The 19,087-nt window shown below is 40.0% G+C and overlaps 1 protein-coding gene across 1 annotated transcript; it reads left to right on the top strand.

Annotated features, from left to right (window-relative positions):
• Nucleotides 1-8,359: 8,359 nt before the first annotated feature.
• LOC110537411 (transcription initiation factor TFIID subunit 9) lies at nt 8,360-18,812 on the top strand. Its single transcript, XM_021623433.2, has 7 exons — nt 8,360-8,613; nt 9,405-9,486; nt 10,340-10,476; nt 10,577-10,711; nt 10,809-10,890; nt 11,087-11,197; nt 18,456-18,812. Exons 1-7 carry the CDS (start codon nt 8,551-8,553, stop codon nt 18,608-18,610), a joined length of 765 nt encoding a protein of 254 aa, XP_021479108.1. The 5' UTR covers nt 8,360-8,550; the 3' UTR covers nt 18,611-18,812.
• Nucleotides 18,813-19,087: the final 275 nt, after the last annotated feature.

Below are 19,087 nucleotides of genomic sequence, written 5' to 3'. Positions count from 1 at the left end.
CTGCAAGGCTGTAGTGGAAGAAGCAATCACTGCAAGGCTGTAGTGGAAGGAGCAATCACTGCAAGGCTGTAGTGGAAGGAGCAATCACTGCAAGGCTGTAGTGGAAGAAGCAATCACTGCAAGGCTGTAGTGGAAGGAGCAATCACTGCAAGGCTGTAGTGGAAGGAGCAATCACTGCAAGGCTGTAGTGGAAGGAGAAATCACTGCAAGGCTGTAGTGGAAGGAGCAATCACTGCAAGGCTGTAGTGGAAGAAGCAATCACTGCAAGGCTGTAGTGGAAGGAGAAATTACTGCAAGGCTGTAGTGGAAGGAGAAATCACTGCAAGGCTGTAGTGGAAGGAGCAATCACTGCAAGGCTGTAGTGGAAGGAGCATTCACTGCAAGGCTGTAGTGGAAGGAGCAATCACTGCAAGGCTGTAGTGGAAGGAGAAATCACTGCAAGGCTGTAGTGGAAGGAGCAATCACTGCAAGGCTGTAGTGGAAGGAGCAATCACTGCAAGGCTGTAGTGGAAGGAGCAATCACTGCAAGGCTGTAGTGATTGCTGCAAATGGAGAATTATTTGATGAAAGCAAAGTTTGAAGGACACAATTATTACTTCAATTAAAAATCATTATTTATAACCTTGTCAACATCTTGACTATATTTTCTATTCATTTTGCAACTAATTTCATTTATGTTTTCATGGAACACAAGGAGATTTCTAAGTGACCCCAAACTTTTGAAAGGTAGTGTATATACTGTATATATACCGTTCCGGACTATGACATTTCTCCTCCTAATATTTCTATATTTCTTAATTCCACTATTTTACTTTTTGGATTTGTGTGTATTGTTAGATATTACTGCACTGTTAGAGCTAGGAACACATGCATTTCGCTACACCAGCAATAACATCTGCTAAATGTGTGTCTGCGATCAATAAAAAGTGATTTGGCACCAATGACTACAGACATCCTTTCAATCACATTCACAAATATCTTGTTTTTGCCTCCCTGAAGACAGAAGGGAAAATACAGAGTTTTGAATACATACATACATACATACATACAGTTGAAGTTGGAAGTTTACATACACCTTAGCAAAATACATTTAAACTCAGTTTTTCACAATTCCTGACATTTAACCCTAGTAAAAATTCTCTGTCTTAGGTCAGTTAGGATCACCACTTTATTTTTTAAGAATGTGAAATGTCAGAATAATAGTAGAGATAATGATTTATTTCAGCTTTCATTTATTTCATCATATTCCCAGTGGGTCAGAAGTTTTCATACACTCAATTAGTATTTGGTAGCATTGCCTTTATATTGTTTAACTTGGGTCAAACATTTCAGGTAGCCTTCCACAAGCTTCCCACAATAAGATGGTGAATTTTGGCCCATTCCTCCCGACAGAGCTGGTGTAACTGAGTCAGGTTTGTAGGCCTCCTTGCTCGCACAAGCGTTTTCAGATCTACCCACACATTTTTTATAGGATTGAGGTCAAAGCTTTGTGATGGCCACTCCAATACCTTGACCTTATTGTCCTTAGGCCATTTTGCCACAACTGTGGAAGTATGCTTGGGGTCATTGTCCCTGTGGAAGACCCATTTGCGACGAAGCTTTAACTTCCTGACTGATGTCTTGAGATGTTGGTTCAATTTATCCACATAATTTTCCTTCCTCATGATGCCATCTATTTTGCTTCACGGTTGGTATGGTGTTCTTCGGCTTGCAAGCCTCCCCCGGCTGGTGCGTTTGCACACACACGACTGGCTGTTTGACCTGTCTGAAAACAGCTTGTACTGTAGCTTTGTCTATAAAAAATGATCTTATCTGTATGCAATTGAACAAGTCACAGGAATCACGTGATGTTTCGTCGTCATCCTTGTTGACATGGGCAGATTAGTTGAAAAATGTATTCGCCCAATAAGTAAGCCTTATAATACATTCAGAATAAATTACAAATGTAACATAGATGTCACAAGGGGGCAGTGGAGTGGCTTCTCTTAGTTAGACAATCTTGTCCAAAAGTAAACCTTCCACAGACAAATGCCTGGATAAATAGATTCAGTTTTGCCCAAATATAGCAACACTTTGCTGTCAACCAACCAATCTCTAACAGAATGCAATTCCTTACTCGAGGTCTCCTCTATATAAGCAGTACCCTTCCCTGATAGAGTCATCAGCATAAAGCATGAGTTTGCACTTTATTGCAGATGGCATATCATTGACATACAGTATATAAGGAATAAGAGTGGCCCTAAGATTGATCCATGCGGTACGCCACAGGATATTTATTAGAACATTAATAACATTACATCCTTGTGTTCTGTTAGTCAGGTAAGACCTAAACCAATCCATTGTTATATCATTTAGACCTATGCATTTCAGTTTCATCAGAAGAATGTCATTGTCCAGTGTCAAACGCTTTTTGCAAGTCTAACATGACCATACCTGTATAGTTCCCCTTCTCACTTTCCTGCTTGATGTGCTCAAAAAGGTGTATAATGTAAGTATCAGTCTCCGTAGTTTATGCTTGAGAAGGTATACTTCAAGTTGATAAAACACTAATCTCAGTCTCAACAACTTTAGATAAGGTGCTGAGGAGTGACACAGGCCTGTAGGAGGAGGATACAGTCTTTGTAGACGAGGTCATCTCCTTCGGAGGAAAAGATGAACACCTGGGATTTCATCTTCCTGGAGAACAATAATAAGAAAACAATGCTTGTTAACTTTAATGGGTAACATCAACCTAGATCCAATTTAGCTGCTTTTGCAATGCTAGTATTTACACACTAGCATTGCTGGGAATAAGCTTGAAAAAAAACGGAATAGTCCGCCGGAAGTTACATCAAATACAATTTCAACTGGGACTTTTATTTTGACATGAGGTAAATGGAGAGGAATTGGGTCTACAACAGACACCCGTTTGGAAAGTCTTTAATTTATTTTCTATTACAATTTTTTCTTTCTTCAATTTACTCCCTGCATAAGGACCAACCTTACGAGTAAATTGAAATTGAATTGTATTTAACTTCTGGCTTCCGTAGGACATTATTTTTTTGTAAGCTATTTCCTATCAACGCTAGTGTAAATACTAGCGTTGCTAAATGCAGTAAGGTCCAATAGTATAAAGAGCTTGACATCAACTAAACTACTGTGTGCTCAGACTGTCAAAGATCAGCATTTCCAATGGGTGTGATTCACAATTATTGAGATGAATGTACCAGCAGCTAAAGAACAACCTACTCACTTGATTTGGCTAGAATGTGACTCCTAGTCTTTGACGTTACCACATTACAGTAGCTAACTGTAAATTAAAATGTCATGATTTAGTATGGAGTGGAACTTTGCTTTCCTACAGGATACTTGCTTACTTAATAATACAAAACAAAATCCCTTTATATATATATATATTTTTAATTAAACAGTAACATGCAAAACACAAAAACAGAACAGCCAGAGGGATTCCACAAAGAAATAGAAAGAAAAAAATAATAATACAAATCCACATTATATCAATTCAAATGCAGACATGTAGTGAATAATTTTTTGGGACATTTTTTTGTATACGTTTTAATGATTCTAAATAGTTTTCCAAATCAGATAAAAAATAAAGGGACCTTTTCTTCATAAATGTTGATTTGTGTATCCTAATTAAATAAAGAGATTTGACGTATTCAAGTTCAATTGTGGAATCAGTGTAGTGAAATAATGTCAAACTTAGATTTTCTTTTGCCAAGATATAGTTTTACATCAGTCCAGAACACTTCAATATGTGAACAATGACAGAATAAGAGTTCAATAGATTCAGTTTCTCGTTCAGAAAAACTGCATTCACTGGTCACTTCAGCTTTATATTTAGAAATCAAGCTCTTACACAGATAGAATCTATGGATAATCTTAAAGGAGATCTTCTTTCCTTTATTGGTCACCATAAATGTGTGTGGAGTGAGCCAAGGACAGCATCCGTTTACATCAAACGATAAAGCCCAACAAAATTTTGCAGTGGGAATAGACTTCCTGAAGAAAATATTCCTTAAACGATTGTTGAATTTCTTATCTAGTAAACCCATGCCATTCACCTGGATATTGCTTACAATAGGAGATATTCCAAAATATGCATTATTCTGGAGTAAAGATTTTATCCCACTAGGTATAGCTTTTATAACAGTGTCATATTTCATGCTTGAAACCTCAAAGTTGTATCTTTCCATAAATTCTCTCAGCGTAAAAAGATTCCCACTAATACTAACTGATTGGCTGACAAGGACATTGTTTTTCGAGAACCAGTTACGGTAAAATAACATCTTGTTTCTATGTAATATCGTCCCATTATTCTATATCAAACATTTGAGGTAAAAAGTTGTTTATTAAACAGCAAAGCCCAGCATATTAAAGCCTGCTTGTCAAAAGCCGACAATTTCACAGGAAGTTAACCCACAATATAGGGACATTGTACTAAAAAATTAAGCCCTACGAGCTTCTGAAGAACAAAATGATATATAATATTCCATTCAAGCAAGACTTCAAGCAAGACTTGAATGGAATAATTAAGGCCATAATTTTGTATTCGTTATTTAGGAGTGGGATTGGACGCCAATTATCCACCCCACATCACACCCTGACCTAACCAAATAGAGAATTTAATTCTTCACTAACCAGTTAACATTCTCTATAGAATCAAGGCAATCCTTAGAGTCACTAAAATAGTTATCTAAGGAGTAAAGATTCTCATAAAACTTAGTGTTAAAGTCTGATTACAACTCTCCATTCTCAGTGGTAAAAAAGTATCTACTGTTCTTTTTGCCTTTTTCAAACCATTGTTTTCTGGATCTTATGAAGGCTCCTCTAGCCTTTTCCTCATAAAATGTATCTAGTTGATTCTGTGAATCCTTCAATTTAGCTTTCTCATTAAGATCAAGATGCCCAATCTCTGTGATATCCGCAACTGTCTTAGAGAGTTCAGCTACCTCACATTTCCTTCTTAAAGCAAGCCGTTTTCCACAAGTAATACAGGCTGAGCGGATTTGAATTTTCAGCAGTTCCCAATATTTCCCATATTCTACATTAGATGTAGATAGATTCCAGTAAACAGAAATTAGATTCTTAATCACATTTTCTAAATCATCATGCAATAACAATGAGTTGTTTAATTTCCAATAACCACCACAGTATTTTTTTATCATCATTACTGCACATTCTGAAAGTCAGCCATATGACTTTATGATCCGTTAGGACTGCAGGCAGTATTTTTTACCTCTACAGTGTTGGGCTCAAGACTAGAGGTTATCACCTACAAGTCAATTCTTGATTGTAGTGAACGATCTCTATTACTCCATGTGTATTGTTTCTCTCCAGGGTTTTTAACTCTCCATATGTCAATTAAGTCCAGGCTTTGGCAATCAATATGTAAATAGGTAGAAGTAATTTGCACACACACACACACACACACACACACACACACACACACACACACACACACACACACACACACACACACACACACACACACACACACACACACACACACACACACACACATAACCTCAAGTTTCACAGCGCCACCTAGTGAGATTATTTAATTCATTGCACTTGGAAATTCACCATATTTTTGCAACATAGAATAGCTTTATATTTTATAAGAGCAATGTATTCACAGTAAATGTGTAGTTTTCATTTAAAGAAGCCACTGCTCCAAAACCGCCATGAAAAAGCCAGACTACGGTTTTCAACTGCACATGGGGACAAAGATCGTACTTTTTGGAGAAATGTCCTCTGGTCTTATGAAACAAAAATAGAACTGTTTGGCCATAATGACCATTGTTATATTTGGAGGAAAAAGGGGGAGGCTTGCAAGCCAAAAAACACCAGCCCAACCATGAAGCACGGGGGTGGCTGCATCATGTTGTGTGTGTGCTTTTCTGCAGGAGGGACTGGTGCACTTCACAAAATAGAATGCATCATGAGGCAGGAAAATTATGTGGATATATTGAACCAACATCTCAAGACATCAGTCAGGAAGTTAAAGCTTGGTCGCAAATGGGTCTTCCACATGGAAAATGACCATGTGAGAGGAAGGAAGCCTACAAACCTGACTTGGTTATATCAGCTCTGTCAGGAGGAATGGGCCACAATTCACCCAGCTTATTGTGGGACGCTTGTGGAAGGCTACCTGAAATGTTTGACCCAAGTTAAACAATTTACAGGAAATGCTACCACATACTAATTGAGTGCATGTAAACTTCTGACCCACTGGGAATGTGATGAAATAAATAAAAGCTTAAATAAATAATTCTCTCTACTATTATTCTGACATTTCACATTCTTAAAATAAAGTGGTGATCCTAACTGACCTAAGACAGGTCATTTTTACTCTGACTAAATGTCAGGAATTGTGAAAAACTGAGTTTAAATGTATTTTGCTAAGGTGTATGTAAACGTCCAACTTCAACTGTAGGTTGGGAAGAAGTTAGGCAAAAAATAAAATAAAGTGGAACATATTAAGAGTAAATATGGAATGCTACAGAAAGAAATTGAACATGATGAGAATGAGGGTAAATTAACTGCAGTGGCAGGTGCAGTGAAGCTAAGTTTGATCCTCATCCCAATAGTGATAAAGGTGATTTTTGGCCCAGTGGGAGTGAGATATTTGAAAAGAATGGACCCTTGCCTATTGGCTTATCCATATGTGTTGTCAGGTTGGGTGGAGAAGAGATTGGGGAATGTTGGGTCGGTAAAAGTAACTCCAAGTGGAGTTGTGTTGATTTGTTGTGTTTCTGTCATCCAGAGGGAGCGTCTGCTTCGACCACGTGACTGGGGACAAGAACTGTGACTTGCTTTCCTCTCTGGAGCAGGGCGCTGTTGAATGGAGTGATAACTGGAGTGGTGTTAAGTGTTGAGGATGGTCAACTGAAGTTGAAGATTCCCGGTGTCTGTGGCGCCCGTCGTTTGGTGCAACACAGACCTGCTGAAGAGCTTGGTGAATCAGATAAGACACTGTCTGTACTACTGAGTTTTGATGCAGAGTCTTTATCAGATGAAGTCAAGTTCGAATGTGTCAGTTTTCCCATGAGAGCTTTTGTCCCAAACCCATTATGGTGTTTTAGGTGTCAAGCATATGGTCATGTGGCAGCAATGTGTGGGAGGGAGATTCCTAGATGTGAGAAGCGTGCAGGAGGACATGATACAAAGGAATGTGTAGTATCCGTGGAAAAAGTTGTGTGTGTAAACTGTAGGGATACCCATGGTGCTGGAGATCAGAGGTGTCCGGTGAGAGAAAGGCAGGCGGTGTTATATGCTGAAGAGAGCCCCAGGACAGCAACACAATTAGACCCAACCAAATCATGAGAAAACAAAAAGATAATTACTTGACACATTGGAAAGAATTAACAAGAAGAACAGAGCAAACTAGAATGCTATTTGACCAAAACAGAGAGTACACAGTGGCAGAATACCTGACCACTGTGACTGACCCAAACTTAAGGAAAGTGACTACGTACATACTCAGTGAGCATAGCCTTGCTATTGAGAAAAGCCGCCGTAGGCAGATCTGGCTCTCAAAAGAGTCAGGCTATGTGCACACTGCCCACAAAATGAGGTGGAAACTGAGATGCATTTCCTAACCTAATGCCAAATGTACGACCATATTAGAGACACATATTTCCCTCAGATTACACAGAGCCACAAAGAATTTGAAAACAATCCCGATTTTGATAAACAACCATATCTACTGGGTGAAATTCCACAGTGTGCCATCACAGTAGCAAGATTTGTGACCTGTTGCCACAAGAAAAGGGCAACCTGTGTAGATCAAACACCATTGTAAATACAACCCATATGTACATGTATTTATTTTCCCTTTTGTACTTTAATCATTTGCACATCATTACAACACGGTATATATACATAGTATGGCATTTGTAATGTCTGTATCCTTTTGGAGTGTAATGTTTACTGTTCATTTTTATTGTTCATTTCAATATTGTATATTATCTACTTCACTTGCTTTGGCAATGTTAACATATGTTTCCCATGCCAATAAAGCCCCTTGAATTGAATTGAGTAGTAGAGGAAGATGGGTCCAAAGAGAATCCCTGTGAGTAGGCCAAGGCCAATAGAAAGTGATAGGAATTGCGTGTGGTTCAATAAGTATATATATTTTTTTACATTCATGGCCATGGTTGTCAACTGTACCTCAGGAAGGGAATGTTTATCACAGAGGATAGATATTGTGGTGGCAGCTGCAGAGAAGTACTTGGGTGTATGAGATTTTACTGCAGAAGAGTTACAAGGTGTTTTGAACATCCTCTCAGGCTGCTGGACTGGTGTAGCATCAGATAGAGCCAAATTAGTGGAATAATGGGGAGGTTTTAATGGCTGTAGGGTAAATTGGTAGGGGGGAAATTCCCCGCAAAGTGTAATAAAATCATACTGCAGAATAGTAGGTTGATACAATAGGTGGCGTCTTGCACCTACAACATCTGTTTCCGGACCGGCATGATACAGAATATTATTATTATTATTATTATTATTATTCCATCTTCAACCTAGATTTTAGTGCGGAAGTGGATGCGCGGGAAAGGAACAAACGTGAAAATGGCTACTCCGAAAACTGTTCCTAAAGATGCACAGGTAGGAGTATACCACCTAGTTACAATTTGTGAAATGTCATAGTCTCAATCATTCACAGTAATGATGAGTGTTTAGTTAAATATCTATTGTGGCTTTGTCTTAAGTTTTTAAGTAGATTTTTGCAGTATTTTCAGCACATTATCTCGTTAGCTAACGTTAGCTAGGTGGCTAACATTAGTTAAGTTAACTAACGTTAGCTAAATTACGGTAGCTTGCGAGCTAGGTAGCTAGACAGTTATTTATCTTTTAGGTAGATAACGTTAGAACTAGAACATAAGACTTTCATTTTCAAAGTACATTTATGTAGGGTGCTGTTCAGAAATATAACCCCATGTCATTCTATTTGGATGTATTTACATAATGCATCTACTTGCCTATTGTATTGGGAACAGTAACTTAACTAGCTATAGTAGCTAGTTAACGTTAGTTTGTACGGATAACTAACAGGCTAACGTCAGCAGCTAGCATAATTTTTATTGTTTTATCTAGCTATTAGCTAGTTTATTTATCTTTATTTCAACAAGGAAGTCATATTGAAACTAAAGTTTCTTTCACAATTGAGCCCTGCACAATACACAAACAAGCACATAAAACAGGTAGGTATAGATAAATATACACAATGTAACACATTAAGAACAAAAAGTCAATTAAAACCAACACGTAACACGTAAAAATCCTGTCAGCTGTCTGAATTGCCCATGGGACTTCAAAGCTAATGTCTGCATTGACGAATTGATGACACAGTATACTGCTTTTCTAGCTTCTTGTCCTCTAATTCTTCCGTTGCAAAGGTTATGATTCAAATCCTCAAAGACATGGGGATAACAGAGTATGAGCCCAGAGTGATTAATCAAATGCTGGAATTTACCTACAGTAAGTATACATTCAACTCTCCCTTGTTTGTTATGCTCTGTGTGCAATATTACATATTAGCAGCTATAAGACAAACGTTAACGTACCAAAACAATAGTGCTGAGGGATTAGTGCTTTTTGTGGTCGTTTCGGTGGATTTCAGAGTCAATTTTTTTACACACTAAATGTATTATGTGGGTTGAATGCTGTAATGACACAGAATAAAACAATTAATAAAAGCAATGACTATGATGGTTGTGATTGATTGCCCATTACTACTTATCAGTTATTAACCATCATTTATTCACATGAGTTTACTTAAATAAACAACTGAAATATTTAAAAAAAATGTGTTTTAGGCCTATTTGATGACTTTATTATTTCATATCTCCATAGAGCTGCTGTCTGACGAAATCACTATTTTAGTAGTTTTTGAAAGTAAATAAGGCATATTTTTATGACTGCTGAATATCAACTATTATTCTTATATAATGTTTTTTCAGGTAGAGAAGATGCCTCACGAAGCAAGTGCTCTATCCATCTCGATCGCTCGTTTTTCTATCTCTTCTCTCCGTCTCAGACCAGACAAGTAGGCGTGCAATGGATTATGGTCATTGTAGTTCATTACCACGATTTCTGGGCTAAGCTATTTATAATAATAATTACAACTCTGTATTACATCGCACAGATCGGACTTGACCTGATTCATCTCTAGAAAAACTGCACGTTGCGCTCACAAAAAAAAAATTAAGAACGAAATGGAATTTAAATAATTGAACAGACGTCGGTCAATACATTTTTAAAACCCCAAAATAACCAAAATGTTGGTTGATCACTGAGCACTACAATAAAATAAAGTAATTTGATTTTACAGGATATGTGACAACCATTATCGAGGATGCCAAAATCTATGCAACACATGCTAAGAAGAACAATGTGGATGCTGACGATATAAGACTGGCGATCCAGAGTCGCATGGACCAGTCCTTCACCTCCCCACCACCACGAGATGTAAGATTGAGTAGCAGTGTCAAGGCCGACATCATTATTTGCCTATTCAGGTGTTCACATATGATCAAGACTAACTCCTGACTATGTTGACTTTGTGTAGTTCCTGTTGGAGGTAGCTAGGCAGAAGAACCAGACCCCGCTGCCTTTGATTAAGCCATACACTGGGCCCCGCCTGCCCCCAGACCGTTACTGTCTAACAGCTCCTAACTACAGGCTCAAATCCATACAGAAAAAGGTAACCTCATGATCTGCTCTGCACTTGCAATTCATCTTTATTGTATTCCATTCTGTTCTATTTTGTGAATCTTTCTGATTGTTCCTCTCCTGTGCAGATGTCCTCATCCGCGGGGAGAATTACAGTGCCTCGTCTCAGTGTAGCAGCTGTATCCAGCAGGTCCAGCACACCTACCTTTGGTGAGGGACCCTTTAGTGCATTAACTTTTCAGTTATATCTCTTCATTGTATTACATATTTTTCGAACACATTGTCCCAAGCACGTACATTGGGATTTGGGTTGGCCTTTTGGTGTGCAGCCCTGTTGCTACCATATCTGATGTATTTTCTGTTTCATTACAAAAACATTGACTCATTTTTTCTTGCATGTTTCCAGGCACTCCCTCAGTTCAGTCAGTCACTACCAAAGTGGGGACGCCAATGTCTCTGTCGGGGCAGCGCTTCACCGTTCAGATCCCATCCTCACAGACTGCAGCCTCCAAGTCCTGTAAGAGACTATCCTTCATTTCACACTGCTAACTTGTTTCAGACGGCTGGTGAACGAGTCTACTGTAGTTATATATTAGTTATATAAGTTTATACTATGTACACTGAACAAAAATATCAATGCAACAATTTATGATTTTACTGAGTTAATATAAGGAAATCGGTTCATTGAAATACAATCATTAGGCCCAAATCTATGGTTTTCACAATACTGAGAATACAGATAACTTAAGTAGGGGTGTGGATCAGAAAACCAGTCAGTATCTGGTGTGACCACCCTTTGCCTCATGCAGCGTGACACATCTCCTTCGCATCGAGTTGATTAGGCTGATTGTGGCCTGTGGAATTTTTGCCCATTTCTCTTCAATGGCTATGCGAAGTTTGTGTATATTGGCGAGAACTGGAACATGCTGTTGATCCAGAGCATCCCAAACATGCTCAATTGATACATGTCTGGTGAGTGTACAGGCCATGGAAGAACTGGGACATTTTCAGCTTCCAGGAATTGTGTACAGGTCCTTGTACGGTCCCATGTCTCATTATCATGCTGAAACATGAGGTGATGGCGTCGGATGAATGGCACGACAATGGGCCTCAGGATCTCGTCACAGTATGTCTGCATTCAAATTGCCATTGATAAAATGCAACGGTGTTCGTTGTGCGTAGCTTATGCCTGGCCACACCATAACCCCACCGGCACCCTGTTCACAACGTTGACATCAGCAAACCGCTCGTTCACGTGGCGTCATACACTCTGTCTGCCATCTGCCCGGTACATGTGAAACCGGGATTCATCCATGAAGAGTACACTTTTCCAGCATACCAGTGGCCATTGAAGGTGAGCATTTGCCCACTGAAGTCAGTTATTATGTCAAAGTGCAGTCAGGTCAAGACCCTAGTGAGGACACAGAGCACGCAAGTGAGCTTCCCTGAGACGGTTTCTGACAGTTTGTGCCGACATTTTTCAGTTTCATCAGCTGTCCGGGTGGCTGGTCTCAGACGATCCCGCAGGTGAAGAAGCCGGATGTGGAGGTCCTGGGCTGGCTTTGTTACGTGTGGTCTGCGGTTGTAACATAGGTTGGACGTACTGCCAAATACTCAAAAATTATGTTGGAGGTGGCTTATAGTAGAGAAATGAACATTAAAATTCTCCGGCAACAGCTCTGGTGGATATTCCTGCAGTCAGCATGCCAATTGCACGCTCCCTCAACTTGAGACATCGATGGCATTGTTGTGACACCACTGCACATTTTAGTGGCCTTTTATTGTCCCCAGCACAGGGTGCACCTGTGTAATGATCATGCTGTTTAATCAGCTTCTTGATATGCCACACCTGTCAGGTGGATTATCTTGGCAAAGGAGAAATGCTCACTAACAGGGATTTCAACAAATTTGTGCACCTATTAAATTTGTGCATCTATTATTTGAGCTCATTAAACATGGGACTAACACTTTTTAAATGTTACATTTTTGTTCAGCCTGAATTTAGAGATTGTGTCACTGGCCTACACACAATACACCATAATGTCCAAATGGAATTATGCGTTTAGAAATTTTTACAAATTGATTAAAAATGAAAAGCTGAAATGTCAGTAAGTATTCAACTCCATTGTTATGGCAAGCCTGAAGGTTAAGGAGTGCAAATTTGCTTAACAAGTCATAAGATTTTTGAATGACTACCTCATCACTTTACCCCACACACTCTAAGGTCCTTCAGTCGAATAGTGAATTTCAAACACCGATTCAACCACAAAGACCAGAGAGATTTTCCAATGCCTTGCAAAGAAGGGCACCTATTGGTCGATTGGTTAACAATTTTAAAAAGCAGACATTTAATATCCCTTTTGATCGAAGTTATTAATTACACTTTGGGTGGTGTATCAATTACACCCAGTCACTACAAAGATGGTTGTCCTTCCTAACTCTGTTGCCGAAGAGGAAGGAAGCCGATCGGGGATTTCACTGTGAGGCCAATGGTGACTTTAAAAACAGTTGCAGGGTTTAATGGCTGTGATAGGAGAACTGATGATGGATCGACATTGTAGTTACTCCACAATAGTAACCTAAATGACAGTGAAAATAAGGAAGCCTGTACAGAATAAAAATATTACACAACTTGCATCCTGTTTGCAATAAGGCACTAAAGTAAAACTGCAAAAAAAATGTGTCAAGGATATGTACTTTACATTTATTTTTAGGATAAAAATAAAGGAGAACCTGGTTGTCTGCTTTCCAACAGATACTGGGAGAGATTCAGTTTTCAGCAGGACAGTAACCTAAAACACAAGGCCAAATCTACACTGGAGTTGCTTACCACGACGACATTGAATGTTCATGAGTGGCTCAGTTAGTTTTGATTGAAATTGGCTTGAAAATCTCTGGCAAGACTTAAATGGCTGACCAACAACCGACTTCACAGAGATGAATAAAAAATGATTTGCAAATATTGTACAATCCAGGTGTGCAAAGTTCAATCATTTATTTTTCACATGTGCCGAATACAACAAGTGTAGCCTTACCATGAAATGTTTACTTAGAAGTCCTATATTTACCAAATAAATTATAAAAAGTAACACAACAATAACGAGGCTATATACAGGGGTACTGGTACCGAATCAGTCTTATGGCTTGGGGGGGTAGAAGCTGTTGAGGAGCCTTTTGGTCTTAGATTTGGCGCTCTGTAACCGCTTGCCATGCGTTAGCAGAGAGAAGAGTCTATGACTGGATGGGCGTTCCTCTGACACCGCCTATTTACACAGGTCCTGGATTTTAGAAAGGTTAGCCCCAATGATGTACTGGGCTGTACGCACTACCCTTTGTAGATCCTTACGGTCAGATGCTGAGCAGTTGCCATACCAGGCGGTGATGCAACCGGTCAGGATGCTCTCGATGGTGCAGCTGTAGAACCTTTTGAGGAGATGGGGACCCATGAAAAAACAATTCAGTCTCCTGAGGAGGAATAGGTTTTGTTGTGCCCTCTTCACGACTGTCTTGGTGTGTTGGGACTATGTTAGATCGTTGATGATGTCGACAACAGGGAACTTGAAACTCTCAAACCTCTCCACTACGTCCCTGTTGATGTTAATGGGAGCCTGTTTGGCCCGCCTTTTCCTGTAGTCCACGATCAACTCCTTTGTCTTGCTCACATTGAGGGAGAGGTTGTTGTACGCTGACTTCCTCCCTAAAGGCCGCCTCGTTGTTGGTGATCGATCAGGCCTACCACTGTCGTCAGCTAACTTAATGATGGTGTTAGTTGTTTGACCACGCAGTCGTGGGTAAACCGGTAGTACAGGAGGGGACAAAGTACACACCCCTGAGGGGCCCCAGTGTTGAGGATCAGCATGGCAGACGTGTTGTTGCCTTCCCTTACCACCTGGGGGCGGCCCGTCAGGAAGTCCAGGATCCAGATGCAGAGGGAGGTGTTTAGTCCCAGGGTCCTTAGCTTAGTGATGAGCTTCGTGGGCACTTTCGTGTTGAATGCTTAGCTGTAGTCACTGAACAGCATTCTCACATAGGTGTTCCTTTTGTCCAGGTGGGAAAAGGCAGTTTGGAGTGTGATTGAGATTGCATCATCTGTGGATGTGTTGGGGCGGTATGCGAATTGAAGTGGGTCTAGGGTATCCGGGATGATGCTGTTGTGAGCCTTGACCAGCCTTTCAAAGCACTTCATGGTTACCGACATGAGTGCCAGGTGGCAGTAATCATTTAGGCAGCTTTCCTTCGCTTCCTTGGGCACAGGGACTATTGTGGTCGTCTTGAAACATGTAGGTATTACAGACTTGGTCAGGGAGAGTTTGAAAATGTCAGTGAAGACACTTGCCAGTTGGTCTGCACATGCTTTGAGTACACGTCCTGGTAATCCATCTGGCCCCGCGGCTTTGTGAATGTTGACCTTTTTAAAGGTCTTTCTCACATCTGCTTCTGAGAGCGTGATCACACAGTCATCCAGAACAGCTGGTGCTCTCGTGCATGCTTCATTCTTGCTTGCCTCGAGCATAAAAGGCATTTAGCTCGTCTGGTAGGCTCGTGTCAGGGTTTTCTTTTGTAGTCCGTAATAGTTTTCAAGCCCTGCCACATCCAACGAGCGTCAAAGCCGGTGTAGTAAGATTCAATCTTAATCCTGTAGTTCTAGAACTACTCAAAGCTGTAATTGCTACTAAATGTGATTCTAACATCTATTCACTCAGGGGTGTGAATACTTATGTAAATGAGATATTTCTGTATTTCATTTTCATTACATTTGCTAAAATTTCTAAACGTGTTTTTACTTTTTCATGATGGGGTATTGTGTGTAGATGGGTTACTAATCATCCATTTAATCCATTTTTTATTTGGGCTGTAACTAGGGTTGCACATTTTGGGGAATATTCAGTCATGGAAACTTTCCATGGGAATTAATATTAATACCATTTAAATGTAATGTTTTTTTCCATTGGATATATTTACCATATCATATGGCGACAAACATAAACCTTTTACATGATCATAAGTAGACATAATTGCAAATGATTAAATCCTTCCAATAGAAAAAAACAAAACAATTTAGTTACAAATGTAACTTTAATTAAATGAGTTGACTCTTCACATGGGATGATTTCACTGAACAACAAAAGAAAAATAATATTGAATGATCCCCAATGATCCATCGCATCTCCCAAAAACGTTTTCAACATAAAATGATAGCCTAGAAACTAAAGCTTTGGTTGTCTTCCCCTCAGGCTTCCATGTCTTCTCCATGGATGACCTCAATGTCCACCTCTTGAACATCAGACTCTGAGGCCTCATCTTCACTGTCACTTTCCAACCTTGTTGAGGATGGCTCATTGTCAGGCTCAAAAAGCCTCAAATTTGCCCGGCTGGCCACCAATTTTTCAACCCTGGTCATCCCGTTGCGTGCTTTGGTCTGTGTATTCCCATACAAGGACCAGTTGCGCTCTGAGTCAGCTGATTTTTGTGGGATTTGGAAAATGGAGGCAACAGGGAAAGAGCCTCAGATCCACAAAGTCTCTTCCACCAGGTGGCTGATGTGATGTTGCCACGACTGCCATATTGCATTTCCATCCCAAAGCCCTTGCTTGGATGTGTACTTCGCAGACTGCCAAGAACCTTGCCCTCATCCAAGCCAAGGTGGCAAGACACGGTAGTGATGATACCACAGGCCTTGTTGATCTCTACACCGGACAGGATGCTCTTGCCAGCATACTTGGGGTCCAACATGTACGTTGCGGCGTGTATGGGCTTCAGGCAGAAGTCTTCACGCTTTTTGATGTATTTCAGAACTGCAGTTTCCTCTGCTTGGAGCAACATTGAAGTGGGCAGGGCAGTATGGATTTCTTCTCTTACATCTGCAAGCAGAGTCTGAACATCAGACAGGATGGCATTGCCTCCCTCAATCCGTGCAATGGCTACTGCTATAGGTTTCAGGAGTTTCAGGCTGCTTACCACTCTCTCCCAAAATACATAATCCAGGAGGATCCTCTTGATGGGGCTGTCCATATCGGCAGACTGCGATATGGACACTTCTTAGAGAGACTCCTTCCCCTCCAGGAGACTGTCAAACAAGACAACACCACGGGTGTTGCTGGGCAGCTACAGTGTGGTGCTTTCATTCTTCTTACTTTGCTTGGTGAGGTAGATTGCTGCTATAACTTGATGATCCTTCACATACCTAACCATTTCCTTGGCTCTCTTGTAGAGTGTATCCATTGTTTTCAGTGCCATGATGTTCTTGAGGAGCAGATTCAATGCATGAGCAGCACAGCCAATGGGTGTAATGTGAGGGTAGGACTCCTCCACTTTAGACCAAGCAGCCTTCATGTTTGCAGCATTGTCTGTCATCTGCAATGTAGAGATCAGTGTGTCTGTTGTCCCTTGTGTCTGTGCTCTTGTAGAATACTGGTTGGGGGGTGGAGATTATGTAGTTAATTATTCCTTGCCCACGACCATTCAACCACCCATCAGAGATGATTGCAATACAGTCTGCTTTCTCTATGATTTGTTGGACCTTCACTTGAACTCTGCATCCAGCAAATGAGTAGATAAAGCATGTCTGGTTGGAGGGGTGTATGTTGGGGGAAGAACATTCAAAAATCTCTTCCAATACACATTGCCTGTGAGCATCAGAGGTGAACCAGTTGCATACACAGCTTGAGCAAGACATTCATCAGCATTTCTCTGCCTACGTTCCTCCATTGAGTCAAAAACTTCTGATTCCAGGAGGACCATGAGCTGTTATCAATACGGTGTCTGATTTATCATTTTCACCTAGAGTAACTTTTGTCAGAGGTTGCTTGTCGTGGGCGCTGAGGGAACTTTATGCACTGGGCCAGATGATTCTGCATCTTTGTTGCATTCTTTACATATGATTTGGCACAGTATTTGCAATTGTACAAGCTTTTCCTTCTACATTAGCTGCAGTGAAATGTCTCCACAAATCAGATAGTGCCCATGGCATTTTCCTGTAAAGATTAGAAAAAAAGAGTAAAAAAACAAAACAAATACAAAGTAAATAGTTAAGCAGTTAAACAACTAATTTTGTAAGATAAATGTTTTAAAATGAAACATATATGGAAACAGGTGAATTAACACTCCTCACTTAGCAGGCTCAAGCAAGCTAAAACCCACATGGTAGCAAAAACTAACTAGCAGAAATTGTTAACAAGTTAGAAATGATTTAAACACACTTTGCTGTAGGGTACTATTTACTAATTAACAAATAATGTATGTCATATAAAATAGATTCACCCCATCCAGTATTGTAATCAACTTACCAGAAAGCATGTAGTCCTTTGCTCAGACAGTCCTTTGCTCAGACAGTGTTGGCTCGATAGCATCTCATTAGTGTGCAAGATCTTCAGAATCAGCTGTACATGTGATGGAAGAATGCACTGTGCAAGCGAGGGTTGCAATTCCATTGAATTGGGAATAGTTTAACCAAAATATGCCACAAGACCTAGAATTGCCATGTGAATCCCACACAAAAAGGTTATAAGCTAACTTTTCTTTGATGAATTGAAGTAAAATTCCCCAAATTCCTGGGCTTAACTTCCCATGGAAAATGTCCGGAAAGTTTCCAACCCTTGGAATACTTCAATGGATATGAATACTTTCTGAATGCACTGTACATCATTAGAGTAATTCAGGTCTCTGAAGCTTCAATTCAGTAGTTTGTGGGGATTGTCTTAGCATTTATTCAGTCAATAAATTGTAAATTCAAAATGTTAATAATAAATCATTATTTTTGTCTTGTTTTCCGACAGCCACACCATCTACCCCAACGGTTCAAAACGTCCTAATCAATCCCTCCCTGATCGGCTCTAAGAACATCCTCATCACCACCAACATGGTGTCACAGAACTTGGCCAGTGAATCGCTGAAAAGGAAGCACGAAGATGATGACTATGATGCATTATGACCTCATGGATAAGTAGATAAAGCAGGGAGGAGTCGGCTAGATGAAAGCTGTGTGCTGTAAATATTGTAGAAGTTAGTTTTGAGGTTAGCCAGCCAGTTTACAATTCTCCCATCACATTGTGTAAAATTATTAACTGTCATGCCTGTTTGCCACAAATTTTTGTACATACAAATAAAGATATTTGTGACAAGAAGAGAATAAATTAGTAATTTAGCAGACACTCTTATAAAGAGCGACTTATAGGAGCAATTGGGGTTAAGTGCCTTGCTGAAAAGGGTACATTGACAGATTTCTTTCACTTAGTCTGCTCAGGGATTTAAACCAGCAACCTTTCAGTTACTGACCCAACACTCTTAACTGCTAGGCTGTCTGCCACCTCCAATAGCAAGTCTAGTCCATTATAACTGTTATAATGGGACTTAAAATGAAGAAAGCAAGAAGTGAGTGAATACAATAGGGGTTTTCCAGTTGTTTGGG

The sequence above is a fragment of the Oncorhynchus mykiss genome, chromosome 12, assembly GCF_013265735.2.
Source record: "Oncorhynchus mykiss isolate Arlee chromosome 12, USDA_OmykA_1.1, whole genome shotgun sequence".
NCBI classification, from domain to species: domain Eukaryota; kingdom Metazoa; phylum Chordata; class Actinopteri; order Salmoniformes; family Salmonidae; genus Oncorhynchus; species Oncorhynchus mykiss.
Note: the sequence above shows the minus strand (reverse complement) of the source record. Positions and strands in the feature narration are given on the sequence as shown.